At 44.3% G+C, this 21,131-nt stretch overlaps 1 protein-coding gene across 3 annotated transcripts in view; it reads right to left on the reverse strand.

Moving 5' to 3' along the window:
• LOC135904197 (synaptotagmin-10-like) overlaps window positions 1-21,131 on the reverse strand; it is a 368,678-nt gene that overhangs the window by 298,783 nt on the left and 48,764 nt on the right. The window contains exon 1 of one of the 3 annotated variants that reach the window (XM_070527541.1): window positions 16,886-16,914. The exons of the other annotated variants lie outside the window; for them this stretch is intronic. Within the exon in view, the coding sequence (XP_070383642.1) occupies window positions 16,886-16,904 (19 nt within the window). The 5' untranslated portion in view covers window positions 16,905-16,914. Of the gene's footprint in view, window positions 1-16,885; window positions 16,915-21,131 lie in introns of those variants that run through there. 3 annotated transcript variants of the gene reach the window in all.

Below are 21,131 nucleotides of genomic sequence, written 5' to 3' on the forward strand. Positions count from 1 at the left end.
CATCGCCTTCGTGACATCGTCGCCACTCTTTGCACACGTATGCGTCGTCTATACTTTTCCGAAGTGGTTTTCACGAAATCGATAATATTCAAGGACAGTTTTTGCCTTGTTTTTTCCCTTTTGTAACTTTTTCACCACTGCCCGCAGAGTGGGTATGAATTAGTAGGTGTGCACCTGTATTAGAAAAAAAAATTGAATAGCGAAGAAAATTATGTTCCATTCGATTTAGTCTTCCAATTGTACTGTCAATACTTGTGATTACGAATATTTTATTAACCATTTTTAGTACTCTAAATCCTCTAGTGTGCGTGATTAAGCGTAAAATTGCAGCAAATGTGCACTAAATTTTGCCCCGATGGCAATAGTAAACATATAAACACAGGTGTTATGCAAAGAACCACGCTAGGCAACGATGAGGGAGCAAGGCGTTTTCTACCCAAGCGCGATCATCCGCATTCTTCGAAGAACACTACGTATGTGGACAAACGGTTTCTTTGTTCGTAATGCTGTATGTGACTTTCTTAATAAACAATGCTTCTTAACATGCAGTGTCTTCACAGAAGCTTGGTAAGATTGTGAATACTATCGAATATCAATGTCGTTTCATACTACTGTTGAAAACGAGCGTATTTATTCGAAATGTATTTCGATATTCAAATCGTTTCGTTTCTGGCACTATTCGATTTCAATTCAATTTTGTTTCAAAATTTATTATTCGTCTTGCACCGGTCCTGTTTCCTTCATATGCTATGGTTCCCTTTTCTCAAAAACTGCAAAACTATTAAACAACTCAAACTATCTAGCCAACATTAGTGCCTTAACTACTATTCGCACACCCGAAAGAGTTAACCATGAAATTTAGTAAAGAAATGAACGGGGCTAGTAGCTGGACGTAACCATGAACATCAAGCATGAAAATGCAAAACGGGTAGCTAAAGAATTCGTATTATCCGGCTGCATCAAATTTGCCTGAACACGTGTCCCCATTTTGAGGCTGCGAGTTTCGTAAACAGTGACGATACAATTCGCGATGGTGCGAAAGCTTCATGAACATACAGCATATGATTACGCAATTACCGAGTGAATAATGGTAGGCAGGACCGGCAGTACCAATGGTTTGGATGTTGCGCAGAAAACATTATCACTTAAGATGGTGTCTGCAGCTGCAGGAATCTGGTAACAGCTACAGCATATAAAAAAAGTGGTAAATGTCTGTCGACATTATCGCGTTGTACTGCGAGATGTGCGCAAAAAGTTTCCCTGCATGTCACTTTTTGTTAACGGACACGTAACAATGACTGGCGCGCTCTTCTCTAACTCATTACGAAAGAGCTTTCAGCGGGGACAAAAGGAGCGCTTCGCAATCTCGTTTTTCATGGTTAGGCATGAAAGGCACCTTACTCTCGTATGTTTTCAGCCACAGTGCCGGATATGCGAGTTCCAAATTATCCAGAGAAATAAATGACTCGACATCCCGGCGCTGCGAAAACGCATGTCCAGCGAAGCTGTTGAAAACAACCACAACTGCTGAGGGAGGAGTGCCATGTTTTATTGCTTTAGAGTAGTGGTAGTAATGGTAATTTAGAGTTATGGTACCTGCTGTCGCCGCGGTAGCTTGCGCTATACGTATCTTTAACGGGAAAGGCGTGCTGGGAGCGTCCCGTGCATCGCGTCGTTATGAGTAGCGCCTAATCATCACTTATGTGGTTCCGATACTTGTTTTGAGCTTGTTCTTTATTGAAACGAGTGCTGTTTGTATGTCGTGTTCGTAATTCCGAAGAATGTATGCACTTTTTGCTTTACTTTCCCGAGTGCTTGAAGCCTGCTCCACCTCCGCCGCGGGTCCGCCGATATTGCACTACCTCCGGGATCGGCCCACATTTTGGCCACCGGACGACGATACGAAAATGCCGACCAAATAGAAACTAATAGCTTGGCTGTAGAACATGAAAGTGTAAAGCGGGTACCTCTGAAAAAGGACACTGTAGATGACTGTCACAGAACATTATGGTGGCTAGACGGCACATCATTTTCAATACCATTTCTCATCGTTAGGCATCAAAGGTACGTATGTCCATACAATTTCCTAAAAGAAATACTGACAGGGAAAATATTGATACGGAACAGCTGAAACAGTGCGGCTTGACTGTGGAGAGAAGCAAGACGACATGTGCCACGGATTTAAAGCGATTAAAATCCATGCAGCCTACACAAATTTCAGGCGGGTCCACAGGGTTTACTGATATACGAAGATCTTAAAGCGATTCCGGAAGTATTGATGAACATGATTGTAGTGTTCTGTGCCATAACTGAACCTCACTCGCTGACGCAAACAATGAAACATCGTCTGCGTAAACATACACTTCTATGTCACCACAGATAATAATAAACAAAATGGGTGCAATAACGGAACCCCGTGGAATTCCTCTAGACTAATTATACATGAATGGCGAAACGGTGCCTTGGGAGACATATAATTTTCTACATCTTAGGAATTAAGGAGTACAATTTGTAACACATAAAAAAAATTCACGCTCATCAAGAGCGAGAGCTCTCCACAAATTATTCTGTAGTGGCAAGGACGTGGTCTATGTGGACGGGGCGGAGTAAGCAAATAGACAGAGTATGTCGATAGTTTGTGCGAATCTAGATGGTGACTGCAGAGTTAGTTGCACTCTAAAAACAGGAAAAGCAAAGCGGCTCCACTGGCAATAGCCTCCACGGGGGCTCACTTCGTAGTCAGCGGCTCCAAGACAACCGTCAAGAACTATGCAAAAAGAAGAATCTCGCCGGAAGCGCTGAGAATTTTAAACAACTTTCGTGAAGATCGAAACGTTCACATTATATGGGCGCCCGCACACTCCTCACATCCTGAGAACGAAATAGCGCACAACCTGGCTCAAGAACTGACGGGCCGAGCAGGTGACATGCAACAAATACTGGGAACGGAGAGAGACCGGAGACCGGCTTTAACGACATCACCAAACATTATAAATTGCGAAGGGCCCATTTCCCCCCGGCACACTCCTCGCTGAGTAGACGGCCAGCGATGGCATGGCGCCTCTTGCAAATAGATAAATATCTGAACCCGGTGGCCTACCACAGCTACTACCCGGACCTTTACACAGATAGATGTAGATTCGGACAAGAAAGGGTGGACCTACAACATACGGTTTGGGCTTGTCCTCAGACACCCGCACAGGATGAAATGAACAAGACGAGAGAGCAGTGGGTGACCGCGTTGCTCAACTGTGCACAGGAAGAACAACTCAAGGAAGCCCAGCAGGCCGAAGATGCGGCCAGAGCCCAAGGGCTCCAGGGCGTTATCTAGGTAGAGAGGCCTAGGTCTCAAGTCTGCTGCCCGCAAAGAAAGTTTCTTCCTACCCCTGCTTTTCAGCATATTCAGGAGAATCACATACTCTACGATGTCATGTGCCTGAGCCATATCAGAAGTCACCAAAGTCTGTGTGGCAAATCTTAAAGCGCACGAAAAGACGAGGGCAGAGAAAGACGTGGTACACACAGGCGCTGTACGACAGCGCCTCGGTGTACCACCCTTAAAACACTACGTTACTCAACAGTGCATACTGCCGCCTGTTTGGAGTAAGCCTAATGCGTAGCTCTAAATCTAGTATCCAGGTCTAAATGCAATCTGACAAGGTCTCAGTAATGTGTTATAAGTTAAAAACCTCGATATGAGCTCATATGCCTCATTTTATATTAGTTTCACAATTTAGACCTCACAGCAATGCTCCTTGTTTTATCAATATGATATCCGGCTCATTGTTTCTAAAGCAGGGGCAGAATTTGGCTAACCTCCACTCTGGAGGAATACAACTGTTCTTAAGGGAATACTTGGCAATAGTGAGTGGGTCCTGTGTAGATGCGCCAAATAATCTGTTTAACTTTGTCGTTGTCATACCATCTGGACCTGGAGCTGATGCAGGTAGCAGTCACACTACGTGCGCCAGCTCTTCTATGGCTAGGTTATTAGAATTGTCCCCGAACGCAAGCCTGACCGTGTTCAATCGAAACTTAGTTGTGTAACGTTTTTCTAATCATCTGTCGATTCCGCTCAATGATTGTAGTAGCAATAAAGCGAAGATATTAAAACAGTACTTTTCGAGCGCAGCTTTTAGGTGCCCGTTCCTGCGTTCAGTGATAGCATGCATGGGCGTTCCTCGTAACTGTGGAACTGTGCGAACGAGCACAGCGAAGGATGGAAGAGCGAACGCGGAGCGCGGTGGGTGATAAAAGACGGGGATAGCGAACACGGCACGAAAAGGAAAGCGGACGAATATAGTGCAGTAGAACCTGGAGGCGGAAAGGGGAGGAGGGGACAGTATGGTAAAAGCATGAGAAGAAAAATGGCAGTGGCTTAGCTCGGCTATGCCACGATATACGCAGCGAAAGCTAATAGCATGGTTAGCCTTGGTTAATCTTGATTGCAAGTCCAGGTTAGCCTGGTTGTCTAGCTATGTTGGGGCGTTTAGCCAGTCGTTTGGCGCGTTTTTCGTCTCTTTCCTGGCGATTCGTTTCCTCTTCTTCTCTTTCCGATATCGATTCCAGGCCTCCTCCTGCTTATCAGAATTATCACCGTCCGTACTGCCGCCTCAACTGTGGTTGTGGCGCACGCGAGCTCCCCTTTTCAATCCTCCGACAAGTTTTCAGGCATGCGACGCAGCTGGCGTAGCGAGTGGAGGCGAGCGCAATGACGAGGAACATGCTGTGATGTCATACCAAATGGCGGCGGCGGGAAGGCGCGGCGCTACACAGCGGCGGAACACCTGTGGCTCGGTGCTACTAGTGGCGCATGCGCAGTAGTGACTAGGCTGCAAGAGAGAGAGAGAGAGAAATATCGCGTTGTGACATCATGTGCCTCCTCGGAGAACCACCACGGCGAAATCGCAATTTCGCGGTCAGTAAAGCTTTCGCATTAAAAGCGTTGTGCCGTGCAAGACAGGCTTCGCGGCCGCGGTGGCTTCGACACGGCGCCAGAGTAGTGCGCGCCACACACATGAAAACAAAGCGCTCCATAAGCGAACATCTGTCTGTGACGTATTTTGTGAATCACGCCAATGCGCCACGCACGCGCTGCATCTCGTGATCTCCTGATAAACGAGGCAGTCACGCCACACTTCGCTGCGTTGGCAGCGTGCGCACGGGACAGGTTTTCCATGCCAGTAAATATATCGCTTAATGACAACACGTATGGAGCTGCGCTCACATTTGGCGTTTTGGGGTAGCGTAATCGCTGGTGAATTGTAATGCTCCGCTTTGACAGGAAATTATCACGTTCTTCATGGTAACTATTCTTTGCTAATTAAGTGTTTGTTTAAACATGGCTGCAGCAAATGTGTTGTGTAGGGCATGGGTTGAGAAGTTACTTCCGCGTAGCGTTTCCGCGACTATAATCTCGTGCTCAGTCAACGTTCCACCAGGAACCTCTAGCTGTCGATACTACAAACAATAATTTCTTTAGAGTGCCCTTCAAAACGAAACAAAGTCGCATAGCTTTAGCGTCTATCTTCATACTTGTCGAGAAGTACAACGTGGAGTGTAAAATTTCTAAAAATGTTTAGTACACAATGAAAATATGTACTTTATATCTAAAAGAATTAAGGGTCCGACAATATCGATCAATATAGGTTGGTTATCCCTACTTGCAGCGTCATTAACGGCAGTCCAAGAGGGGATTAATCAGCACGGGCTAGCAAATGTTAAATGTAAGACACAGCACGACAGATATCGTAGAAAACCTAAAATTTCAGAATTTAAAGAATTAAATTTTTTCGAAGCCACCCGATCTTATAAAGGTTTCCCAGATGCATCAGTTTGAAAACCCAAGCCACATAATGGGAATTGAAATCACGCGCGTAAAACACTTTCCTTTTGAATTAGTGCACAGTAACCTCAAGCGTACGGCAATCATGTATTCCAGCTAGTAAGTAGGTATTAACTAAAGGGAGCGGTGCGCAGCGTAGAAGTAATATTTTTGCTACTAAACATTTCGCATTCAGGAGATATATTCTAATATGGCATTTTTGATCTATAACAAATATGTCAGTCCTATTCTAATTTTTCTTAACCTTATTGCGATCCCTAACTCCACTGTGATCGCGCATTTCATTTCATTGCATATCAGAGAATAAGTAGCTCTGCGCGGAGAAATGGATGCGTTATGCTTGCAGACACCCGCAATAAAGCCAAGACGCAAAAAAAAAACGCTAGTGCGCTTATATGTAGGCACGCGTCAATGCGCCTGATGTGGTTGACTTATTCAGCAGTCCAACACAACAGCGAGCCTTGTTTTTTGAAACGAATAGCCACCTAATTTAATGGATTTCAGAAATTTTGAGTGAAGTCGCCTTCTTCACTAGACAGATGGTGGTGAAGGGCAGCCTCTTAAAGTCCCTCATAATAGAAGTAGTTAGTGGAAGGCAGATTAACTTAACATGGTAAGTTAGGTCAAGTATATTTGATCGACAAAAAATTCACCGACGATTACGCTTCTTGGTAATGCGATCTTTGAGCGCAGCTGCTACATTATTTCAACAATAGGCAACCGCACGCATACCTTTGGTGGCTGCGCTGGTTGAGCTACCGACAAAGTAAAGGTCGCCAGGCCTCTGAACGATGAATCGCTTCTTTTCTGTACGGGGGCATTTTTCCTAGGAAATAACAGGAGCTGACGGGCAACAACCACAACTTCTGCCTTCATAGAATCTAGGGAAAGGTGCGGCAGATGTAGCCTGCGCTGCGCAGTGAAGAGGTGCCTCCAATGGCAAAAATATTGGACTCCCTTCTGCTCGTCGTGAATGCAACGAACCTCCGCTCGACTACGGCTCCGGCGTCATGGGAGCTATGCTTCCCCACGGAGTTGCGTGTTGTAGTCTGGCAGTTGGGAAACACAGTCTCTCGGCAATGAGATTCCCTCAAGCGCATCGAGGACGAGGCACAGACTGCCATGGTCACCCCGAGGGAGCAGGAGTGCGTGGAAAACCGTTCTGGGTGCAGGAAAGTTGCTAGTCTTAACACCGCTCCAGGATATGACCGCAAATTGCAGCCCAAGAACTGTGAGCCGGGGTTCAAAAGCTAAAGTGTGTGCCTCGCCATGATACGCACTTCACGTGCACATGCCTTGAAAGCTCTGGCACCGGAATATTTGCTGCTTCGCGAATAAAGGTCATGTTACGGTGCTCACGTTTTTTCTTCTTTTTAAAGCGAACAGCTTTCCATTGCTCTAACATTGTCGGACTTTTATCGCCGATGCAAAGACATCAACTGAAAGCTAGTGCGCCGTTACATAGCCAAGTCGAACAAGAGATTTATTCGACCATCTGCACAATTACAAGAATGGTTGGTATCTACCTATACAGGTGCGTACAAGTTATGCAACGCATTCATGTCTGAACGCTAACAAATATTACTATTTGAGATGGACACATTGTCTACGAAAAACGATGCGCCGGTTGTTTTTCCTGCGGCTTTACGGAATAAACCCACAAATGGTGCCTAACTATCCTCACTGTAACAAATATACAACCTCGCGTTTTTTTTTTCTTCTGAGAGGAATATACTTGCTTGAAGCGTTGGGCTATTCGCTTATATTATTTGGCTATAATAGGTGATTATTTCTGTTCTCATTTTTGAACATCTCTTTTCTTCCCACTGACAACATTGTGCTCGTTATAGCTAGTGAACTAGGATTGTGAACTTGCCGCTTATATGTCACAATTTGTGACCTGTTAGTGGTGACACGTTCTTGCGTGCTTTTTTGCACAACTAAGACTTCGCTGTTCGTTTGTATCTTGCTATTACTCGTTTTCGTTGGAAGAGATGAATAGAGCTGGGAACACTACGAGGTGCCAGCGTGTCCTCACGAAAATTTATAAATAATCAAACGTACAAAATGAGCCAGTCCTTACATGGGAATACAAGGTCCGGAAGTAACAGTAATAGAAACAAGAATTGTGCACGAAACTCTTGCACGTCATCATTATTTTCCCCAGTTGTTGCGTCACATTAATTTGTAAACGCAGCGCTTCGGCGTTTTCAATTTCCGTGGTTTCGCTAACGATGTTTTTATGCTTTTATGCTCACTGCTGCGTGAGCGAAGAGAGTGGTGTCCAGAAAGTAAGTCATGTGATAAGGCTTATATAGAACATAAATTACATAGCAGCGCAAGGCCCTCGTAGTGGATAGTAGCAAAACAAGCATTTTCAGAGTTCGCATGCAAGACTGCATGGTGAAACCGCTGATAGCGCGGTAATGCCGGACAATTTACTGACATTCAATTAGCCTTCTAGCCCTTTTAGCCTCTTTTGTATTAGACTAAGAAATGGTATTTTTTTTATAACGGGTGGAAAACTTAAGCTTTATTAGCCTGGGATCAAACAAAATGGGGTCGTTTGGCGGAATACAGCTAATTATCATGCGCTGACCATTCTACGGACGCTAGCCGCAGGAAAGACTTAGTTTGATGACGTCAATGTTGTCGGCTTATTCGATTACGGTGCACAGCGCTGCTAGGGGGAGAAAATTGAAGAGCGCTCAAGAAATGCTGCCGGGAGTAATTTCGTCATCGTAATCGTGTCATGGTAAAATGGTCCGCGCCTATTGTTCTGAGAAAAAATATTTCTAAGTGCCCTCTAATTTAAAAAAAAGTGCAGAGAGCGTGAACGTAATGGTAGGACACACGTAAGCCATGTGAGTGCGTGATTATACTTGAGGGCTTCTTTTGATACACTTGTGAGTTTTTGCATCGTTTTTAGCACAACGAAAGAAATTCACCAGCATGGTTGTGCGCTGTATAGAAGGCTCTTAAGAAAGAACAGCTCGAGTGAAAAGAAAATTTTAACAGTGCCACTATTTCCTACTGCTCACAAGAAACTCCTGCTGTCTCTTGGTATAAACGTAGAAAGCTCTAGCTTGTCCCTAAGCTTAATGCCCTTTGTGGAATATTGGGAGGTTTACGTAAGCAGTGGCGTTAGCAACGCCGCATTGTGATGTACCCATTAACCATGCAAATGTGATCTGAATAAATGCTTTGCGAAGCCTAGGTATCAACATTACATTTAACATCCCGTCTTACTTAAAATTTTCTTCGACGTAAACACACAGGTCATGCAAATGTGTTTCAAGCGTGTTGCTGTTGGATAAAGTGAAGGCGTCTCTGCCTGCGTTGCTGCTGTAATTCATGGCTCTGGCAATCAACTTGTTCTTCTGTAAATCTTAATAGTATACTTACGGGTAATTTGAAACGGTGCCTCAAACGTAAATCAGATGAACGAACACATGAATGCCTCAATGACCTTTCCATAAGTAAGAAAAAATGAAGGAAGTCCTTAGCTCTATGCCTAAGTGTGGCATTATGTCAGTCACTAGTTGATTCCTTTTCATTTTTACATGCCTTTAATAATTTTTGCTGCAGAAACTTTGGTCACTCAAAGCGCGTTAGCCCATATATAGAAGTGAAATGGAGTAGGAGAACGTACATCCAGTCTAGCTCTCCACGTGGTCTGGCGTTCATCTTTACGCATGTCGCAAGATTTCAAGCTGCTTTGGATCGCGTCCACATAGCCAGAATGAGATACCATAGGTGGTATAACAGAATTAACGGAGTACATTTTAATTATTAAAGGTGGGGAGCGGGGCATTCCTCCTGGTGGCACACCGCTTTATTGCACAGAACTGTGCAATAATGCACTTCTCATTCTGAAGCGAAACTTTCTTTCAGATAAGGATATTTTTATTATGTTCAGCATATATTTTATACGGCCACAAGTCTTGCAAAATACGGTATCGCCGAACAATGTCACAAGCCTTCCGAAGATAAAAGAAAACAGATAGAGAGTATTCATTGGGTACGAATGCATAACGCATATATGACTCGAGGAGTCCAACATTATCGGTTGTAGACATCGCTCTTCGGAAACCAGATTGTTATAGGTCGAATATGCTGTTACAGTTCAAAAAGTGGATAAGGCGACGGGTAATCATTTTTTTGAAGACCTTAAGTACACAGCTATTGAGCGCAACAAGTCTGTAAGCGTTCACGAAAGAAGAGCATCTACAACGTTTAAGTACTGATAAGCTGAAGGTATATGTCCTGTTGTAAAAATCTTATGTAGAGCCCTAAAAAGCAGTTTAAGGTTTCATCAGGCCCAGATTCCTTATTAATTCAAATGTTACTTTGTCAGAAGCTAGAATTAAGCTGCCACAAGCACCTATGGCAAGCTTGAGTACATAGAATTTCAATAGTTGGTTGTAGTCCTCTGACGAAGGCTTGTTTGGGCGCAGATGAATATTTTCAGCTTTTCTCTTATGGTGTGGATTTTCGCGTAATAATTTTCCGACCTCCACAAAAAAGTTGTGCTTCGCTTGATCTTCTATTGCATCACCACAGCCAGTGACAAGAGGAACATGATTTGGACGCTGTCCTTTTTTTTCTACGCAGGCTACCATACATCTTCTTAGCATCCTTGTGTAGGTATATTGGGGATACGTAACGTGTCTATCGCTCTATTTAGAATATTCGGACAACACGCCGTCCATTCGCTTTCCACTGTTTAAAATTTTGTAGATTTCCCGCTGTTGGGTAGTGAGAGAAGATGCTGCATGCTTTTTTCGAACGTTTATTTTCAAGTTCACGCTCTTTGTTCCACCATAGTTTTGAATTGACTTTATTTGTGCAGTACACAGGCATGCAGTTCTGAGTATAACAGATGTATGCTCAGTAATATAGCTGGCCTTCTCATCTATACCTAGAGGGTCCACAACCTCAGGTGCAGTGCACATGAGGTTTCACATTTCGACCACTTTGCACTGCGAAACCACCCATTTTTTGGGCTAAGCTGGCCCACCTTGCCATGTTGTTGTTTCTAGGAGCGTTAGGAAATATTCGTTCCCATATGGGTTAGTTGTTACTCTCCATTCTAGGTACGGAATAAGTGATGCTGACGCTATGTCCAATTTGTAAATCAATACGTGTTGTGTACGACATTATAAAAGTTGCATCTGCATTGAGCACTGGAATTCATTGATTCTGAAAGACCTAAAAAATGGGCTGTGTTCTGCTATTCAAAACCGGCATTACAGTGCACGCAGTCAGTTCTCCGACACGGATGTCATGACCAATTGACATACGAAGTCGTGAAACTTTAATATGATGTCCAACAAAAAGCCCACGAGGTCGTTTTTCAATGGGTACCTGGCCACTGTGGAATCAGTGGCAATGATTCCGCCGATAACGCTGCTTGCACAGCACATCAAGAAGAGCACAGCGTTGCAATTCCGCTTTCGAGGACTGGCGCTGCAAGGCAGCTTAGACACCTGGCACGCAGTCTCACACTGACCGAGTGGAACTCGCCAAACTTACGACTTACGCGACTGCATCGACTAAACCCCTCCCTGCAACTCCGACCTCCACTCGGACTTCCTCGACGTGAAGCTACGCTTCTCTGTCGCCTTTGATTAGGAGTTGCCTTCACAAAGGCATACTCTACATTAATTGGAGTGACTGGCAGCGCAGCATGCGAGGTCTGTGGCACTGAAGAAAACATCGACCACCTGCTGTGCCACTGTCCGAGACATGCCCCAGAGAGACAAGAACTTGTCAAAGCTTTCCAAAAACTGGACAATCGGCAACTTTCTGTTCAAGTGCTGCTGGAACACCGCCCCCAATGCCCGTCGGCCCATAAAGCCGTGAAGGCGCTTTTGTGTTTCTTAAGGACGACGGGTTTGTGCGACCATGCATGACTTTTAATGCGATTTCTGTAAGACCACATGCGTCAGCGAACTCGCCACAACTTCCCTCTTTCCTTCCCTCCTCTCTCTCCCTGTGATCTTTGTTTTCCCCTTTCCCATTCCCCCAGTGTAGGGTAGTCAACCGGATGTTATTCTGGTTAACCTCCCTGCCTTCTACTTTTCTCTTCCCTCCTCCTCCTTGTATCTGCATTGTTAAAAAGACAGGTTGCAGATGGCAGAAGAAACTTTTATATTTCATGACCACTCGCATCGCATCTTGATCCATACCAGAATGAGCTGTTAGCATTAACCCTTTAACTAGCAAGACACGAAATACCTGACTTGGAATATTTTTTGCTTTATTTCTTTTTAATAGTGTTCCAATACGTACCAACTGAAATATGAAATGGTTTCTCTGCTAACTAGGCGAGCTACAGTGGGTCGAAAATATTGTTGGCAAGCTGGTTATGTGTAAATGTATGGTCCAAAACTTGTTTTTAGTATTTGCTTAGGCAAACTAAATGTGTGTTTTTGAGAGGCACCTGGATGGAGAAAAAAGTAATAGCATGCTTAAACAAAGGGAAAGAATCTCATTAGCGGTAAAATGACCATCACGTCCGCTAAGACGATAACGACGAGGTCTTGGAGTTTGCCAGTAAAACATGTGTGGCTCCTTCCGGTCGACATTTTTTTTACTACGCCTGTTGAGCAGGCACGTAAACTAATGTAAATTGAAATGCACAGAATAATATTTGATTTTGTATAGTGTCTGTAGATATTAAATATACGATATTATTTTGCTGCCACTTAAACGGGTAATATGTTTGATTAATACTTAGGTGTTCAGGAAGCGGATCCATCAGCTTTTCGAACTGTGCTGTTTTTAACCGTTCATCTGGCGGTAAATTCATCGAGCAAATAGAAGTTGATAGAAGAATACAGCCCGAGCAGCGACTGCGTCGAATGAACTCTGGAGCAATGCATGCTGGCATGCAACTGACTTTTTGCATATAGCTGGCAGGCCGCCCCGAAAAGAATTACTATTTCGCTGTTTACGAAAAAGAATGCATTGCCTTAAAAAGGTCTCGAGTATTGACTCTAAATGTGTTTCTTGAATCAATACCAGCCTTTCCTGCTATTCCTTTAGTAAATCTTGGATTTTATCTCGATCTTGAAATAGCCCCTAGTGTTCCACTGAATTATATGCCTAGACATAATGAGCAAAATAGTTGTGTCGTCTGTGGTGAAGGGAACATGCTAAGGATAGATAAATATGTACGTTTACGAGGACGGTAACCACTTATGTTTCCTGTTCCTTTTATGGCGAAGTTAGAGGATGTTTATCTTAGCACGCTCCGCACAGCGCTTATCTTTTGGCTTCGGTGACGTCGGGGTTCTTGCATCCACCTCGATAGCCTTCTCTGATGCGCCGGAGGTTCAAGAACTAGGCGCTGAGACTCGCGTGTGAGGGCTTTGAGTTCGGTTTAGCTTTGGGACATGTGAAACCGTGGTGTGGATGTCCTTTTTTGATGGTGATGAAGCAGCACTAAATCCTGCTATAAGGAGGGGGGCGGAGCGATTACCGGACCATTGCTGCCGAACACGGTAAAATCCCGAGGCTATGTGGCACCACCCCTCGTCTTGCCACTTAAGAAAAGCTGGGGGATCTGGGTATAAAAGTGGTTTCCTTGCTTCATGAAATGAGAATTTTGTTTTACTTTTAAGGAAATGATTCATTTCTTTTGGTTCTATTCAAGGCATGCCCTGCACTGTGTGTACTGGGCGGTTTCTATCAGCGTTCACACAATGGGGAGATGAGTCACACGTGTCTGTTGGATGATCACTCGATCGGTATTTCACGCGAGCCAGCCTTAATCGACATGTCTGGGATCATTGCCCGTACCTCTGGCACTTAAAGCACCATCGAGCATTTGGGATGTATGGCCTCACACGGACTTTGATCTAACCTGCATCTAGTGTACCAGGTAGCGCATCGTACAGAAGGTTAGAGCAATGCAATTTTTAACACGATATCATTGTAAGCCCGTGTCGGAGAAAAAAAAACAGTGCCGGGGTCCTGTGTCCGGCGTCAGATATCGTCAAGGCAAGATTTTTGAACCACGCATACCCATGTAACTATGCTATACATTAGACGTACGAGAGAAAACATACGAGCGGAAATACGGTCTTACTTCTATCCGGCCTGACAGAGGAGAAGGCCGGACTTGGAGAAAAAAAAACAATTGTGCTGACGCGCACGTCACGTGATACACCGTCCACTGCGTAAGGGCCATCTCCTGTACGTCACATGAATTCCCCTTTATATGCAAGCACTCTCCGGAATGCTACGGAGGGCGTCTCTTGCAAACATTGAGGTTAACATACGGGAATAAAAGCGCGAAGCAGGCGATATACGGGACATGACGCTGTCCGGTGCCACGGGTCATAGCTGTCCGAGCCAAAAGTACCCATTAGAACATATCCTGCTGTTGCTACGCCGGCGCCTATCGTCGCGCCCCGGGACAACATAATCGACAGATAATCTGAAAAGGTGGGTACGTGACTCAATAATTAGTTGTGAAACCATGATTCATGATCCATTTGAAATCAACGATGGTCAGACTGCATCCGTAGAGGCAATTCGCGCTGAAGTGGGGCCACATTTGATAACGCCGTTCTAGCGTACGTACGTACGTTAGGCTCGCTTAACTCGTGCGTGAGTAGTCATACCATATATGGAAACACGTGTGCACGTACGTAAATGTCGACTGCATTAAGCTCACCCAAATGCACGCAGACCCAGGGTGCGTAAGCGAAGGAATCCCAATGGCGTACCAAGCACGCGCAGTAAGAACCACGCTTGTTGAAACCATTGTTGTCCAAAAACTACAAATGCAAAAAGTAGAAGACCGCAGTGGCGGCTCTAACAGCAGGCGATCACTTGTAGGTATAGTGCCATTTGTGTCTGGTGATTTGCCTTCTGTGTTAGTTTTACTTGCGCTACAATACCTTCATATTTTAACAAGTAATATTTAATACGTAAGTAATCTTTTACGTACGTAAACCGTTTTTCGCTAAGAGTTTCCTACAATGATCAGATAGTGAAGAGCTTGGCGAAGAAAATCCACATACAGAGAAAAAAAAAGGAACGAGCGAGGAAGGAACCGTATGAGGGAACGCCACGTGCCCCTACCACAGGTTCGCGGAACGATTACGAGAGAAAAAAGTACACACACAGAAAACTGAGAGACGCTGTCACCCCCGATCCTCGTGGCAATAGTTCACATCTGTTTACTCTCGCCTATCTGTACGGGGACCGCACTATCATTGCACTACCAGGAGCCGGGCTGGGATGATTACAAATTATTCTCTGCTATGCTAATATTGTCCATGTGCCGTGTTTGGGCACGTGCCTGCGCGAACGTGCGTGTATATATATATGTGTGTGTGTGCATGCTGTTGTGTGTGCATGTGCGAGCGCGTGCCCATATGTTTCTTGGCACGTGTGTGTGTTTGTGTTTGTATACTTGAGTACATGTTTGCGTGTTTGGTATCTGTGTAATTTTTTCTTGTGTTGCCATCCCGGCTTTGCTTCTATGTGATGTGAAGCTCGCCTAATTTGACAAAATGGCGAACAGTTTCATTACAACTCAAAGTGAGGAAACGCCTCCCGATGGAAGCAGTTCTGTAGGCGAGGTTCTCAGAATGCTCAACAGCATTTGCCCAATAATATCCTTCATTCTACAAATATCGTAAAATTGCATTTGCTTTCTATACGTTCTAGGCCATATACTTTCCTTCGTGTGTTCTACTTATTTTTTACTCATTGTGAGTTATGGTACTTTTCCGTATGTACACTGACAGTGTAGCATAATTACATATTTTACTCAAAACACTAACCACATTAGTATTTAAACATTTATTGCATTGTGTATATTATGTACTCGCAATTGGGTTTGAAGCTGCCTAGGCCGAATCCAGTGACCTTGCTAACCTGTCAGACTGGTAGCAATTGCCGCTGATATCGAGCATCATGTAACGTAAAAACGATACGAATAATTATTGTTCTTATGTTTTATATTAATATTATTAGGATTATTTTAAATGAGTGCCAAACTCTTTCACATGTTTTTCTGGAACATCATCTCGTATTCGAATTCATGAAGTGTGGCAACCTGGCTTCGCTCCCGTGTTCGCGTGATCGCTGTAGACGTGCGATCGAATCTACAAATGGACAAAAGCCTTCTTGCGTGTCAACGACAGAGCGGATCATTATTTCCGAGCAGATGAAAAATAAGCTTCGAAAGGCGTTGTTCAAGAATCCTCAATACCGTGGGCAGTTCCAGCAGTCCTTGTCAAAAAGAAAGGTGGCTTATAGTGGCTTTCGGCCCGTTACGGAAACCTAACGCAGTTAACAAAAGCACGCGTAATATTTTCGTCGTATTGACGATGTTCTCGACTGTATAAATTCCGCTTCCTATTTTGCATCCCTTAATCTGTTGCGATCATGCCACTGGCCGATATCCATTTACCCAGACATGAAAAAAATGGCCTTTGTGACTTCACAATGTCTTTCTCGTCATTTTCATAAGCATCATCATCAGTTATTATCCCTTTGGTGATAATTGTAGTGCGCGAAGCCAAGTGCAGTGGATGGTGAGAAGAAAAGAAGGTAACAAGGACTGTGTGCGTGGAGGTGAGTGCAATGTTTGACAAAAGCCTATATCATCGCCGAGTTTCAAGCAAAAGGACACGTGGTGCAAGTAAGAAATAAAGCAAAAATAAAGTATGCTTCGAAATATACACCAATCTGCAAAGAAGCAATCATTGCGAAGCGTGGTATTCCCAAGATCACCTATTCGGCAAAGACACAAAGGCCCCAGGAGAAGAAAAAGTGAAAAGTGGGATTGGAAGGATGAAACTCAGGGAAACATGGAAAAAAGTTTAAACAGGACCGGGCCTTGACGAAGTGCTGTCGGGTTGCGGGCCGGAGCCACCACGCCTGCACCCGACCGGAGCGACCAGACCTTGAACTACAAGACCAGTGGACCCCAGCGCTCGTGGGAAGATTGCAAACGGTCGGGCTACAGACGAGCTATGGTGGCAGCTGCCGGGCGACAGCGTTAATACACCTTACCGAATCCTCTCCTGAACATTGATGCAGGACAAGCGTCTGCTCAACCGGCTGGAGACCATTTCGAGCCAGTCATCCGCGATCCATCACTGAAAGACACCGTTGCCTTGGTGAGAACATCACCACTCACTTGACATCACATCACTTGGGGCAGCTTGAACGAATAATAATAACAAAAACGAGCACACCTAAGCACTTCTGAGTTGTGAATGCGAAAGCATTAATCTCCAGGTGAACGCCGCTGAGCATTCCTTGGACTTATGAACTCCTCGCAGGTAAGCGAGCGCGTTGAGACTTTTGGCGTGTTTTGATTTGTCCTTACCGAGGCGCCGTTATAACGCAGGCGAAAGCTTGCGCGGACGAGAAACGCACGCATAATTAAGCTATCGGAGAGCGAGGGTGATGTGGCGCCATGGCGGTGCCCTCTCCTTTGGCGCAACACCTGGCGCGCTGCTGCAGCAGCAGGTGTTACCTTTCGCCAGGTCCGCTCGGTCGAGGCGCACTCGTGCCGTGTCATCGCAGCCTACGCAATGGAAGCTTAGGTGCTATTTCGAAGCTACAGACGTTGTAGGCGAGGCTCTTTTACTCAATAGGCCAATGCTCGATTTTGCGTAATTACACGATCATAATAACGATTTTATTAACACGTTTTTAAACGCTTCTGTTAAACGCTGCCGCCGCTCTGCACCTCGCTGACATTTTATTAAAATATTGGTCGGGAAATTTTACTTGTGTCTTAATGCAGAATATACTTAATGCAGAATATTGAATATGCCTCTTAATGCAGAATATTGCATAATTTGGCGACAAGCTTCTATGACCCAGCCGGCGATATCGCCGTATGGTTAAAAAGCGGAACATGTTTTGCCGTAAAAAAAACTAAATTTAGCAAGAGTTTGGACAACCTTTTTAGCATAAGCTGTCGCAATGAGTGACCTATTCTAAGTGCTTGATTAAAGAAACGTTGGTCTTTACGATGGATTGCGCCTGTGCGACATTTTTCGACTAGGCATATACTAAGGCTGGGGACGTTAGGGAACAGCTGGCCCATATATATATGCATTATATTTGAAATGTATTGCATTCATCGTTTACGTTATTCATTTCTAAAACTTACATACAAACTGCAGCTTCGAGAAGCATATGCTATGCTTGACAAAAAAACAGAGCATGTGCAGCTTCACCTACGATCTTCCCCACTTCTCCAGTTTGACGATGATTACATCAAAATACGACATAGAAGAAATAACTACAATGTGGTCGTCTTGGTAGGACACTTTTTAGCAAAATGGCATACTAAGGACCACAGTATCTTTATTCTTTATTACTCACTATTGAAAGTCGTACTGTACTATCAAAAGTACACTGGACGCCAAAGGGTTAAAACGTGGTCAGAACGATACATGAGTGCGAACGAGCCAGTCGTTTAACCAGAAGAGGCACGCGTACCTAGCGTGCCGCGTCTAATTTGATCGGGATGTCGCACTACTGCTCTACGCAGTGTTCAGCTAGCTGTGGACAGCTGCAGGAAGTTAGGGGCCCTCGGTCTCTCTAGCCTAGGTTCGAAGTTGGAGCATTGTAAGAAACATTTGATAATGGATTTTTAAAATTGTTAGTATTTTCTTTAATAAATGTTCCTACAAGCCGCCCCAGGACTATACCACATGTCCCATCTCCGGATTTGCTACATCGCCACATTGTGTGCTTGTAGTAGGGTAATCTGTGTTGAATTGCCTCTTGCTTTTTTTTCATTAAGTGGGTATTGACTGTTTATTACATCTATTGTGGGTTTTTCTGGGACGAACGGCTTTGTCCTTGTATGAGTGTGCCGAGGTGCCACTTCAAGGGCCCGTTCAAAATCATTTCAAGAGCCTTACAAGAACCTGGGCAGGTTATTTATGAAGATTAAAACACGAAAGGAACAAACATAGAGCCCTGTACTACACGTTATAAGCCTGAAACATTTTACTTCTCGATGTTATCGAGGATAGTGCGTTGTCAGCGATTTCTGAGAAAGTGTTCAATCTAGGAAATTACTATGGGATCAAGTTGTTTGGATGAAAGTTTCGCGATTAGAATCTGATGAACAACATGATCGATAGCCTTTTTTATACTCAGGATAGACTACATTAGCTTGAAAACAGGGACGGAGATCTGTGAAGGTCTGTGCTGAAATCAAACAGTTTCGTTTCACATGAGAGGCCTCCTCTAAGTCAGTGCTGAATGCTGAGTCAGTTTAGATGATATACCATGTTTGTATACAGTACATGCTGTAGATGTTTAAAAGCTATGCAGGTCAGGAAACGGGGGGATAAACACATAGATTCTAATGGCCACCAGATTTGTGCACAGGTAAAGCATGGCTAATTTTCAAGACATTCGGAGTAGAGGAAGGTTAGAACGCCTGTGCTGCATTTCTGCGTCATCACACATTTGCACAAGAACATTTAATTAGCATGCCAGGTTACCAACGGCATCGCTTGCGCCATGAGAACGCTATGAGCGCAATGACTGAAACTTATTAACGGTTTTTATAACATGTCAACGTGAGAAGAAAGTGCACTGATCAAAGTTTCAATGTCAGTTTGGGAAGTGTGGATTAGAGCGAGTTAATATAGCAAAATGCTTTGTAAAAATGCTAAAGATATTGCTTTCTAAATAGATTCGAGCGACGGAACAGAGCTGTTGGCAGGCGCGTGTTCAATTCAATATAGTCGGCCACGACAAGTAGAAGAGACAGGTATGAATGGTAATAAGACAATGAGAACAAAACAACTTGTGCATTTGTTTGCCACAACTGCCAATCAACTCAAGGGGGCACGACACCGCACTTAAACAAGGATCGTTAGAACGGATACAACTTAAGTTTGCAATCTAACTAACCTACAGTAAAATTGCATTTGCATAGACTTGTTCAGTGTGGTAGTCTGCCCCAAATTGACGAGTTTAATGCTATGAAATAATTAAATGGAATAATGAATTGAATGTTACGCCATCTGTCTTTTGTAAAGCAGCAGCTACATTCAAATTATTCCTGGATGCCATACAGCGAGGACTTCAGTGGCAAATTTATTTATGCTATCTTGTTGGTCTTTGGTTTGTGGCCACACATTCAATGGACATAGCACACGTCTCTATATTGTTATTGTCCATGACGGAAGAGCTGGCTTGACTCTAAATTACAAGAAGCGTCACTTCGGTGTGATCTAGACGGTTGTTAACTGGTCAACTGGAGAGACGTGACGCTAGCTCTACAGAAAAATGAAACCATTGAAATCAAAAAATGTAGGAGAGCAGTAAAGTTTTCTACGTCTGTGCTTGCGCTTATTTTCACCATTTCGCGCACACATAAGCTGACGTGTTGTACTCATTAACATACCTTCTCCAGAAATACGTTATTTTGAGCTAGACATCGGCTTGAGACGACTCGTTCTGCAAGGTCAAATTTCTGCTAATATCGGGGCCCTTATCTCGCCCCTTCTATTTATGCTCTCCTGTTAAAGTGGACACTGATGCTGGTGGTATCGGCATCGGTTCTGTGCTAGTGCGACGTCCTCAAGGTTCTGAACTCGTTGTAGCGTACTCCCGTCACTCTTTCGGAAAGGCAAAAAACAATAATACCATCAATTAGCAAGGATGCTTGGCGGGTGTTTTCCCGATCCCCATATTCCGACCCTGCGTAAGCGGGCACGCGTTCACTATCGTTACCGGTCGACATTCTTTATGCTGCCTCGCGAGTCTCCATTACCCATTATGGTCGTCTAGCACGCTGGGCGTTCCGACTTCGAAAGTACGGTTTCTTAATTTCCTACAAGAATGGTGGCCACCAAGCAGTCGCCGTCTGTCCCTCCCGCCTTCCTGCAACGACAAAATGTGACGCAGACACGTTAGATGGCTGTATCGCTCCCCTTTCTTCAATATTCTCAAATTCTGTTGCTTTTAGGACAGAATAAGGAAAATGATATTTCTTTGGAACAACTTTTTGTGGCTCCCGCTCATCCCTGAGCCACTGGTGTATCTTGTGCCTTAGGTGGCGTGCTTTAGCAACGAGTTATTCAGCCCATGTCTCGCGCTTTTATCTGGTGGCTCTCCCAAATCTCCAATCAGAAATACGAAGAGCTATGCACCATGCTTTCACCCTGGTCACCTGGGTATCATCAAAACATTTATCTGAATGATGCAGGTGAAATGTCAATTTGCGCGCAAGGAATTTAGAAGCAACTGCAATCACCACTCATTCCATATGTGA

This window comes from Dermacentor albipictus, chromosome 10 (genome assembly GCF_038994185.2).
Source record: "Dermacentor albipictus isolate Rhodes 1998 colony chromosome 10, USDA_Dalb.pri_finalv2, whole genome shotgun sequence".
Classification (NCBI taxonomy): Eukaryota; Metazoa; Arthropoda; class Arachnida; order Ixodida; family Ixodidae; genus Dermacentor; species Dermacentor albipictus.